The 11,458-nt window shown below is 46.0% G+C and overlaps 1 protein-coding gene across 7 annotated transcripts in view; it reads left to right on the top strand.

The window, feature by feature from the left end:
- LMF1 (lipase maturation factor 1) overlaps positions 1-11,458 on the top strand; it is a 90,972-nt gene that overhangs the window by 11,415 nt on the left and 68,099 nt on the right. For 5 of the 7 annotated variants that reach the window (XM_029220293.1, XM_029220300.1, XM_029220294.1 and 2 more), the window contains exon 2: positions 6,911-7,220. In XM_029220293.1, the coding sequence (XP_029076126.1) occupies positions 6,911-7,220 (310 nt within the window). Of the gene's footprint in view, positions 1-6,910; positions 7,221-11,458 lie in introns of those variants that run through there. The other 2 variants (XM_029220299.1, XM_029220297.1) reach the window with 2 other exon arrangements.

Raw genomic sequence — 11,458 nt, 5'->3', positions numbered from 1 at the left:
TAATCCTTTGTCAGTTGCTTCATTTGCAAATATTTTCTCCCATTCTGAGGGTTGTCTTTTGGTCTTGTTTATGGTTTCCTTTGCTGTGCAAAAGCTTTGAAGTTTCATTAGGTCCCATTTGTTTATTTTTGGTTTTATTTCCATTTCTCTAGGAGGTGGGTCAAAAAGGATCTTGTTGTGATTTATGTCATAGAGTGTTCTGCCTATGTTTTCCTCTAAGAGTTTGATAGTCTCTGGCCTTACATTTAGGTCTTTAATCCATTTTGAGCTTATTTTTGTGTATGGTGTTAGGGAGTGTTCTGATCTCATACTTTTACATGTACCTGTCCAGTTTTCCCAGCACCACTTATGGAAGAGGCTGTCCTTTCTCCACTGTACATTCCTGCCACCTTTATCAAAGATAAGGTGACCATATGTGCGTGGGTTTATCTCTGGGCTTTCTATCCTGTTCCATTGATCTATATTTCTGTTTTTGTGCCAGTACCATACTGTCTTGATTACTGTAGCTTTGTAGTATAGTCTGAAGTCAGGGAGCCTGATTCCTCCAGCTCCGTTTTTCGTTCTCAAGATTGCTTTGGCTATTCGGGGTCTTTTGTGTTTCCATACAAATTGCGAAATTTTTTGTTCTAGTTCTGTGAAAAATGCCAGTGGTAGTTTGATAGGGATTGCATTGAATCTATAGATTGCTCTGGATAGTAGTCATTTTCACAATGTTGATTCTTCCAATCCAAGAACATGGTATATCTCTCCATCAATTTGTATCATCTTTAATTTCTTTCATCAGTGTCTTATAATTTTCTGCATTTTGTCTCCTTAGGTAAGTTAATTCCTAGATATTTTATTCTTTTTGTTGCAGTGGTAAATGGGAGTGTTTTCTTGATTTCCATTTCAGATTTTTCATCATTAGTATATAGGAATGCCAGAGATTTCTGTGCATTACTTCTGTATCCTGCTACTTTACCAAATTCATTGATTAGCTCTAGTAGTTTTCTGGTATCATCTTTAGGATTCTCTATGTATAGTATCATGTCATCTGCAAACAGTGACGGCTTTACTTCTTCTTTTCCGATTTGGATTCCTTTTATTTCCTTTTCTTCTCTGATTGCTGTGGCTAAAACTTCCAAAACTATGTTGAATAACAGTGGTGAGAGTGGGCAACCTTGTCTTGTTCCTGATCTTAGTGGAAATGCTTTCAGTTTTTCACCATTGAGGATGATGTTGGCTGTGGGCTTGTCATATATGGCCTTTATTATGTTGAGGAAAGTTCCCTCTATGCCTACTTTCTGCAGGGTTTTTATCATAAATGGGTGTTGAATTTTGTCAAAAGCTTTCTCTGCATCTATTGAGATGATCATATGGTTTTTCTCCTTCAATTTGTTAATATGGTTTGTCACATTGATAGATTTGCGTATATTGAAGAATCCTTGCATTCCTGGAATAAACCCCACTTGATCATGGTGTATGATCCTTTTAATGTGCTGTTGGATTCTGTTTGCTAGTATTTTGTTGAGTATTTTTGCATCTATGTTCATCAGTGATATTGGCCTGTAGTTTTCTTTCTTTGTGACATCCTTGTCTGATTTTGGTATCAAGGTGATGGTGGCCTCGTAGAAGGAATTTGGGAGTGTTCCTCCCTCTGCTATAGTTTGGAAGAGTTTGAGAAGGATAGGTGTTAGCTCTTCTCTAAATGTTTGATAGAATTCTCCTGTGAAGCCATCTGGTCCTGGGCTTTTGTTAGTTGGAAGACTTTTAATCACAGTTTCAATTTCAGTGCTTGTGATTGGTCTGTTCATATTTTCTATTTCTTCCTGATTCAGGCTTGGCAGGTTGTGCATTTCTAAGAATTTGTCCATTTCTTCCAGATTGTCCATTTTATTGGCATAGAGTTGCTTGTAGTAATCTCTCATGAATCTTTTTTATTTCTGCAGTGTCTGTTGTTACTTCTCCTTTTTCATTTCTAATTCTATTGATTTGAGTCTTCTCCCTTTTTTTCTTGATGAGTCTGGCTAGTGGTTTATCAATTTTGTTTATCTTCTCAAAGAACCAGCTTTTAATTTTATTGATCTTTGCTATCACTTCCTTCATTTCTTTTTCATTTATTTCTGATCTGATCTTTATGATTTCTTTCCTTCTGCTAACTTTCGGTTTTTTTGTTCTTTCTCTAATTGCTTGAGGTGCAAGGTTAGGTTGTTTATTCGAGATGTTTCCTGTTTCTTAAGGTAGGATTGTATTGCTATGAACTTCCCTCTTAGAACTGCTTTTGCTGCATCCCATAGGTTTTGGGTCGTCGTGTCGCCATTGTCATTTGTTTCTAGGTATTTTTTTGATTTCCTCTTTGATTTCTTCAGTGATCACTTCGTTATTAAGTAGTGTATTCTTTAGCCTCCGTGTGTTTGTATTTTTTACAGATCTTTTCCTGTAATTGATATCTAGTCTCATAGCGTTGTGGTCGGAAAAGATACTTGATACAATTTCAGTTTTCTTAAATTTACCACGGCTTGATTTGTGACCCAAGATATGATCTGTCCTGGAGAATGTTCCATGAGCACTTGAGAAAAATGTGTATTCTGTCGTTTTTGGATGGAATGTCCTATAAATATCAATTAAGTCTATCTTGTTTGATGTATCATTTAAAGCTTGTGTTTCCTTATTTATTTTCATTTTGCATGATCTGTCCATTGGTGAAAGTGGGGTGTTAAAGTCCCCTACTATGAATGTGTTACTGTCGATTTCCTCTTTCATGGCTGTTAGTATTTGCCTTATGTATTGAGGTGCTCCTATGTTGGGTGCATAAATATTTACAATTGTTATATCTTCTTCTTGGATCGATCCGTTGATCATTATGTAGTGTCCTTCTTTGTGTCTTCTAATAGTCTTTATTTTAAAGTCTATTTTGTCTGATATGAGAATTGCTACTCCAGCTTTCTTTCGGTTTCCATTTGCATGGAATATCTTTTTCCATCCCCTCACTTTCAGTCTGTATGTGTCCCTAGGTCTGAACTGGGTCTCTTGTAGACAGCATATATATGGGTCTTGTTTTTGTATCCATTCAGCCAGTCTGTGTCTTTTGGTGGGAGCATTTAATCCATTTACATTTAAGGTAATTATCGATATGTATGTTCCTATTCCCATTTTCTTAATTGTTTTGGGTTTGTTATTGTAGGTCTTTTCCTTCTCTTGTGTTTCTTGCCTAGAGAAGATCCTTTAGCATTTGTTGTAAAGCTGGTTTGGTGGTGCTGAACTCTCTCAGCTTTTGCTTGTCTGTAAAGGTTTTAATTTCTCCATCAAATCTGAATGAGATCCTTGCTGGGTAGAGTAATCTTGGTTGTAGGTTTTTCTCCTTCATCACTTTAAATATGTCCTCCCACTCCCTTCTGGGTTGCAGAGTTTCTGCTGAAAGATCAGCTGTTAACCTTATGGGGATTCCCTTGTGTGTTATTTGTTGTTTTTCCCTTGCTGCTTTTAATATGTTTTCTTTGTATTTAATTTTTGACAGTTTGATTAGTATGTGTCTTGGCGTGTTTCTCCTTGGATTTATCCTGTATGGGACTCTCTGTGCTTCCTGGACTTGATTAACTATTTCCTTTCCCATATTAGGGGAGTTTTCAACTATAATCTCTTCAAATATTTTCTCAGTCCCTTTCTTTTTCTCTTCTTCTTCTGGGACCCCCTATAATTCGAATGCTGGTGTGTTTAATGTTGTCCCAGAGGTCTCTGGGACTGTCCTCAGTTCTTTTCATTCTTTTTTCTTTATTCTGCTCTGCAGTAGTTATTTCCACTATTTTATCTTCCAGGTCACTTATCCATTCTTCTGCCTCAGTTATTCTGCTATTGATCCCTTCTAGAGTATTTCTAATTTCAGTTATTGTGTTGTTCATCGTCGCTTGTTTCCTCTTTAGTTCTTCTAGGTCCTTGTTCAATGTTTCTTGCATTTTCTCTATTCTATTTCCAAGATTTTGGATCATCTTTACTATCATTATTCTGAATTCTTTTTTAGGTAGACTGCCTATTTCCTCTTCATTTGTTAGGTCTGGTGGGTTTTTATCTTGCTCCTTCGTCTGCTGTGTGTTTTTCTGTCTTCTCATTTTGCTTATCTTACTGTGTTTGGGGTCTCCTTTTTGCAGGCTGCAGGATCGTAGTTCCCGTTGTTTTTGGTGTCTGTCCCCAGTGACTAAAGTTGGTTCAGTGGGTTGTGTAGGCTTCCTGGTGGAGGGGACTAGTGCCTGTGTTCTGGTGGATGAGGCTGGATCTTGTCTTTCTGGTGGGCAGGTCCACGTCTGGTGGTGTGTTTTGGGGTGTCTGTGGACTTATTATGATTTTAGGCAGCCTCTCCGCTAATGGGTGTGGTTGTGTTCCTGTCTTGCTAGTTGTTTGTCATAGGGTGTCCAGCACTGTAGCTTGCTGGTCGTTGAGTGAAGCTGGGTGTTGGTGTTGAGATGGAGATCTCTGGGAGATTTTTGCCATTTGATATTACGTGGAGCTGGGAGGTCTCTTGTGGACCAGTGTCCTGAAGTTGGCTCTCCCACCTCAGAGGCACAGCACTGACTCCTGGCTGCAGCACCAAGAGCCTTTCATCCACACGGCTCAGAATAGAAGGGAGAAAAAGTAGAAAGAAAGAGAGAGAGAGAGAGGGAGGGAGGGAGGGAGGGAGAGAGGAAGAAAGAAAGAAAGAAAGAAAGGAAGGAAGGAAGAAAGAAAAGAAAGATAAAATAAAGTAAGATAAAATAAAGTTATTAAAAAATAATTATTAAGCAAAAAAAAATTTTTTTAAGTAAAAAAAAAAAGAACGGATGGACAGAACCCTAGGACAAATGGTGAAAGCAAAGCTATACAGACAAAATCTCACACAGAAGCATACATGTACACACTCACAAAAAGAGAAAAAAGGGAAAAAATAATAAATCTTGCTCTCAAAGTCCACCTCCTCAATTTTGGATGATTTGTTGTCTATTCAGGTATTCCACCGATGCAGGGTACATCAAGTTGCTTGTGGAGATTTAATCCGCTGCTCCTGAGGCTGCTGGGAGAAATTTCCCTTTCTCCTCTTTGTTCGCACAGCTCCCGGGGCTCAGCTTTGGATTTGGCCCCGCCTCTGCGTGTAGGTCGCCAGAGGGCGTCTGTTCTTCGCTCAGACAGGACGGGGTTAAAGGAGCCACTGATTCCGGAGCCTTGGCTCACTCAGGCTCGGGGGAGGGAGGGGCACGGAGTGCGGGGCGAGCCTGCGGCGGCATAGGCCAGCAGGACGTTGCACCAGCCTGAGGCGCGCCGTGTGTTCTCCCGGGGAAGTTGTCCCTGGATCCCGGGACCCTGGCAGTGGCGGGCTGCACAGGCTCCCCGGAAGAGAGGTGTGGATAGTAACCTGTGCTCGCACACAGGATTCTTGGTGGCGGCAGCAGCAGCCTTAGCGTCTCATGCCCGTCTCTGGGGTTCGCGCTTTTAGCCGCGGCTCGCGCCCGTCTCTGGAGCTCCTTTAAGCAGCGCTCTTAATCCCCTCACCTCGCGCGCCAGGAAACAAAGAGGGAAGAAAAAGTCTCTTGCCTCTTTGGCAGGTCCAGACTTTTCCCCGGACTCCCTCCCGGCTAGCGGTGGTGCACTAACCCATTCAGGCTGTGTTCACGCCAACAGTCTTCTCCCTGCCATCCCCTCAGCTCCCAGCCCCTGCCCACCCCGTTGGGTGAGCAGACAAGCCTCTTGGGCTGGTGAGTGCCGGTCGGCACCGATCCTCTGTGCGGGAATCTCTCCGCTTTGCCCTCTGCACCCCTGTTGCTGTGCTCTCCTCCACAGCTCCGAAGCTTCCCCCCTCTGCCGCCCGCAGTCTCCGCCTGCAAAGGGGCTTCCTAGTGTGTGGAAACCTTTCCTCCTTCCCACTGGTGCAGGTCCCATCCCTATTCTTTTGTTTCTGTTTATTCTTTTTTCTTTTGCCCTACCCAGGTACATGGGGAGTTTCTTGCCTTTTGGGAGGTCTGAGGTCTTCTGCCAGCGTTCAGTGGGTGTTCTGTAGGAGTTGTTCCACGTGTAGATGTATTTCTGATGTATCTGTGGGGAGGAAGGTGATCTCCGCCCATGGATAGTTTTTTGAGGGTTGAACCAGCCTTGCATTTCTGAGATGAAGTTGGCTGGTTGTGATGTATTATCTTTATTTCTTCTTTTGTGAGTTTTGGTAGTTTGCGTCTTTCAACTAATTCTTCTATTTCATCTAAGTTGTCAAACTTAAGATCTTAGAGAGATGTATAGTATTCCTGTATTATCTTTTTACACCTGTGGGATCTGTAACAGTGTTCTTTTTTGATCCCTGATATTTGTGTCTTCTTTCCTTTCCTTGGTTAATCTGACTAGAGTTCTAACAGTTATATTGATTTTATCGAAGAACCAACTTTTGGTTTTTATTGAGTTTCTCTGTGTTTTTCCCTGTTCTCAATTTCATTTATTTCACCTCTTTTTAAAAATGTCTTTTCTGATGCTTGTTTTATATATAATTTACTCTTTTTTCTGATTTCTTAAAGTAGAAGTTTAGATTTGAGGCCTTTCTATTTTCTAACATGAGTGTTTTACTGTAAATCTTCTTTAAGCAAAGTTCATTCTGGGATAGTTAACTAACCATTTTATGTAATCAGGCACATATTTTATATAAATGTGTGTCTATTTTATATACACGTATACATTGTGTATAAGTAGATACAACACACGTAGCTATGTATACATATACACATACATTGTGACTTCTCCAGGTTGGATCTTCTAATATCTCCCTCAGGATTTTGTGAAATACCCTTGAGTCCACGCTTTGATTCCAAACCACTGGTCAGACTCTGCCTCATCTTCTTGCCTAGCTGAGGCCCTGCACATCTGAAAAGTATCTACAGAGGGCTGTGTTCCTGTTCATGTTCCTTTTGTCTTCTTTTCCTTCCAGTTGTGGCATTCTTGGTGGCCTTCCATCAGAACAAGCAGCTGATTGGAGACACGGGACTGCTGCCCTGCAGAGTGTACCTGAGGAGTGTGCAGCAGCACTTCCGTGGGCAAGTCAGCTGGGAGACCGTGAGCTACGCCCCCACCGTCCTCTGGCTGCTGGACTGGTCTCACATGGACTTCAACCTGGACGCGCTGGCTCTTCTCGGGCTGGGCATCTCCTCTTTCATCCTGGTCTCCGGCTGTGCCAATATGGTTCTCATGGCTGCTCTCTGGGTCCTCTACATGTCCCTGGTCAACGTGGGGCAGATCTGGTAAGAGGGAAGGATGGGGCACCTATAATGCAGGCACGTGGTAACTCAGGGTTCTAGGGGTGTTACCCCTCAGAGCCCAACGAGGCCTCCTGGTAACAGGAGCAAGCAAATGAGCTTACTTCTTGCGTAAATTTGGAAAATATCACCCTTTTAATTAGGCTGTGGTAGACCCTGCTGGTCGCATTCAACCAAAGTCTAGGAGCTTCCTTATTTGGGCGTAATTGGGATTCTGTTGGGAGTATCATGGCCACACCTGAGATAGCATTGCCAGCCTCTTGTGCTGGGGGGCCATGAGATGGAGGTGGAAGCTGCTGGGTGGGCTGCTGGGAGCACTCTGGTGGTGGGGCTTGATTTGGAGGCTTACTCCTCTGCTCCTGCTCCCACCTGCTCCTTCCTTGTTTGAGAGGAACTGGTGCCAGTGGTCACAGTTCAGGCCAGCCCTGCTGTGGGGAATAGGCTCCACTGCCGGACAGGTCAGAGGCAGCGTTGGGCTCCATGGAGGGAGAGTCACATGGGAACACGGACGGGGGCATCAGTGCAGCGTGTGGCTTGGATAGGCTTGGAGGAAAACTGAGGGCCATGAAGTGCTGTGCCACATTTGACAGTGGAGGAGGGGGTACCGCTCTTCTTCAAGTTCTGGGCTCTGGCCCTGGGGAAGAATCACCTACCAGAGGAAGCACAGAGGACTCTTTAAGAGAAGGTGAAGCCTTGAGAGAAAGCTCTGGGGTCGGGGCGGGTGTCTGTGTAGACATGGAGGAAGTAGACCAGGGGGTGGTGTCTGCGTGGATGAGCAGGAAGTGGAGGAGGGGTGGTGTCTGTGTAGAGGAGCAGGAGGTTAAGCACCTCTGGGGCTCCTCATGCCATGTTCCCACCAGAGCCTTTGTTTTCTGGGAGGAAAGGTTCATTCGGTGGCCTGACATTCTTGGCTGCTGGCCCAGGTCAAAGGGGCTGGCTAGGTCCTGGACCATGACATGAATGGGTTTTAACCCAGACGCCGGACTCCTTCAGTGTCACTCACTCAGCTTGTGAGCCATCAGAGGTCCCCTCCCAGCTCCTGTCGTCTGGCCCTGGTCCCCGAGCAAGTGTGAGTGACACTCAGTGTGTGAACTGAAGACACCTCTCCCCATCCAGCCTACGGAAAAGAAGGCTGACGTCTCAGTCACCCTGGCTCCCCTCCCTGCTCCCGGGGCCTTCATGTTGATATTGAACTATTGACTAGCCAGCACCCTCGTAGTCAGAGCCAGAATTTATTCGGAGACTTTGGGAAACTTCAATGCCCTGGTGTTGTGGCGTGGGCTGCGTGGATCAGAAGAAACAGCGATGGGCGTCGGTTACCAGGTTTTGCAGGGGTCACCAAGTGGATGGCAACATCGTACTGTGGTGGTGCATCCTGTGTCCAGTTCCATACAGAAGCTGTGTGGGTTCCTAGACAAATGATATTTACATCTGATTTATGGCATTTTCTTTTCTGAAGGCCCAAGCAGTGAGGGTAGAAATAGGGGCTGGCTCCCGGTAGGTGGAATGTGCCTCGTGCCCGTCAGGCAGCTGTGAGGCGAGGGAAGCGTCCTTCATTCCTGTCTGCTCCTCCCCACCTGGGACTCATGGGTGCTGCCACCTCGGGCTGTCTGACCTCCTCGGCGGCCACAGGCATTCACTGCCCGCCTCTAGTCTCTCTGGTCAGTGGATGTTTACAGCACAAGAGGACTCTGGCTGGGGTTGTCTGTGATGTCTAAAAGGCTGCTGTTTCTTGGCACGTGTGATTTAGCGCATGTCAGAGGAGGGAGAATTCTGGGTACGTTTGCCCCGTTTTAACAGCTGGAGTTACAGAGAGGGGGAGCACAATGCCTGGCTCCAGTGTCCTGCTCAGAGGATGCACCTGTCTGTAACACGGGGCTCGGGCCATACTGTACCTCACCCAGCAACCGGGAAAATTGTATCCACTGTCAGTTTGGGTTTTTTTTCTTTTCTTTTTTTTTCTTTGCGGTACGCGGGCCTCTCACTGTTGTGGCCTCTCCCGTTGCGGAGCACAGGCTCCGGACGCGGAGGCTCAGCGGCCATGGCTCACGGGGCCCAGCCGCTGCGCGGCATGTGGGATCTTCCCGGACCGGGGCACAAACCCGTGTCCCCTGCATCGCAGGCAGACTCTCAACCACTGCGCCACCAGGGAAGCCCTCTTTTTTCTTTTAATTTATTTTTGGCTGCATTGGGTCTTCGTTGCTGCTTATGGGCTTTCTCTAGTGGTGGCGAGCAGGGGCTACGCTTTGTTGCAGTGCGCGGGCTTCTCATTGCAGTGGCTTTAGGCATGTGGGCTTCAGCAGTTGCGGCACGTGGGCTCTAGGGTGCACGGGCTTCAGTGGTTGTGGCACGCGGGCTCTGTAGTTGTGGCTCACGGGCTCTAGAGCACAGGCTCAGTAGTTATGGCGCATGGGCTTAGTTGCTCTGTGGCATGTGGAATCCTCCCAGACCAGGGATTGAACCTGTGTACCATGCGTCAGCAGGCAGATTCTTAACCACCGTGCCACCAGGCAAGTCCCTCCACTGTCAGTTTTGTTTTGTTTTGTTTTTTAATAAATTTGTTTATTTTATTTTTGGCTGTGTTGGGTCTTTGTTGCTGTGCACGGGCTTTCTTTAGTTGCGGCGAGTGTGGGCTACTCTTCGTTGTGGTGCATGGGCTTCTCACTGCAGTGGCTTCTCTTGTTGTGGAGCATGAGCTCTAGGCGTGCGAGCTTCAGTAGTTGTGCTCGTGTGCTCTAGAGCGCAGGCTCAGTAGTTGTGGTACACGCGCTTACTTGCTCGGCAGCATGTGGGATCTTCCCAGACCAGGGCTTGAACCTGTGTCCCCTGCATTGGCATGCAGATTCTTAACCACCATGCCACCAGGGAAGCCCCTCCACTGTCAATTTTAAACAGTAATTTCTAGTCACATCTAGAATGTGTTGGTCAGGAAGATTTTTGAAAACTGGTCTGAGTACACATGGCCAAAAATAGAGTTTTGTATTTTTTCAGTGGAAAAGATGTTCTGCTCCCTTCCACTTGGATGTGTTTAAAAATGTGATTTGAATTAATTTAAGCTCACTCAAGGAAAATAAAATAACTGGTTTCTCAGAAATGACACATGAGGGCTTCCCTGGTGGCGCAGTGGTTAAGAATCCACCTGCCAATGCAGAGGACATGGGTTCGAGCCCTGGTCTGGGAAGATCCCACATGCCACGGAGCAGTTAAGCCCATGTGCCACAACTACTGAGCCTGCACTCTAGAGCCCACGAGCCACAACTACTGAAGCACACGCACCTAGAGCCTGTGCTCCACAACAAGAGAAGCCACTGCAATAAGCCCGCACACTGCAATGAAGAGTAGCCCCAACTCCCTGCAACTAGAGAAAGCCCACGTGCAGCAACAAAGACCCAACACAGCCAAAGATAAAATAAGTTTATTTTAATAAAAAATGACACGAGATGTTTTAGGTGAAAAATGTAAAACAAAACAAAACAAAAAAACCTGTCAGTGGAGACCAGTGGATTATTTACCACATTCTTGATGCCGAACATCTGTGTTCCCAGCGGAACTGCAGGCTGCTTGCTGTGGCCCACGTGTGGGGCCCCAGGCGAGGCTGGGCAGGCCACTCGATCTGGAAGGTGTCTCAGGTCACCTTGACTCAGGGCTCCTTAATGGATGATAGTTTCCAGGTTGTCAGAGTGATGCTGGAAACTTACTGGGAGAGTGAGGACCCCTTAAATGGAAATTGGGCTTTCCTTTTCTTGATGCCCCAGCATGAGAGTTAGACACACTCTGTTCTTTCACGTCCCATTTATTCTAAGTTGAGGGAAAAGGATATCTGTTTGGGGTGAGATCCTCAGATAATGGACACTGTTGATTGGATGTCTTTCGAGTGTCATCCAGCTGGTGGCCTGCAGTGGGGACAGGAAGCCCACATGGGGCAAAGAGGCACCAGGCAGGTGCACGGGGCACATCTTGGCCGGCAACGAGGCCCCTGCCCTGGGGTCCCGTGGTGGTGGCTCGGCGCCTGCCCAGCCTGGCTTGTGTGCACTATGGCCGCTGCTTCACTTGAAGCCTTGCTCACTCCCTTCTCTTAAGTGGGTGTCCCCTCTGCTCCTGCTGACCCCAACTGGCATCTGTGATGAAGTCCCAGTGTTGGAAATGAACGTCCTCAGCAGACATGGGATGCAGCGTTGCTGCCAAGTGAGGCTGGTGGGGCCCCACGTCGATATCTTGGGCGG

This window comes from Monodon monoceros, unplaced genomic scaffold, assembly GCF_005190385.1.
Source record: "Monodon monoceros isolate NGI ecotype Baffin Bay Population unplaced genomic scaffold, NGI_Narwhal_1 Super_Scaffold_13, whole genome shotgun sequence".
Lineage (NCBI taxonomy): Eukaryota > Metazoa > Chordata > Mammalia > Artiodactyla > Monodontidae > Monodon > Monodon monoceros.
Note: the sequence above shows the minus strand (reverse complement) of the source record. Positions and strands in the feature narration are given on the sequence as shown.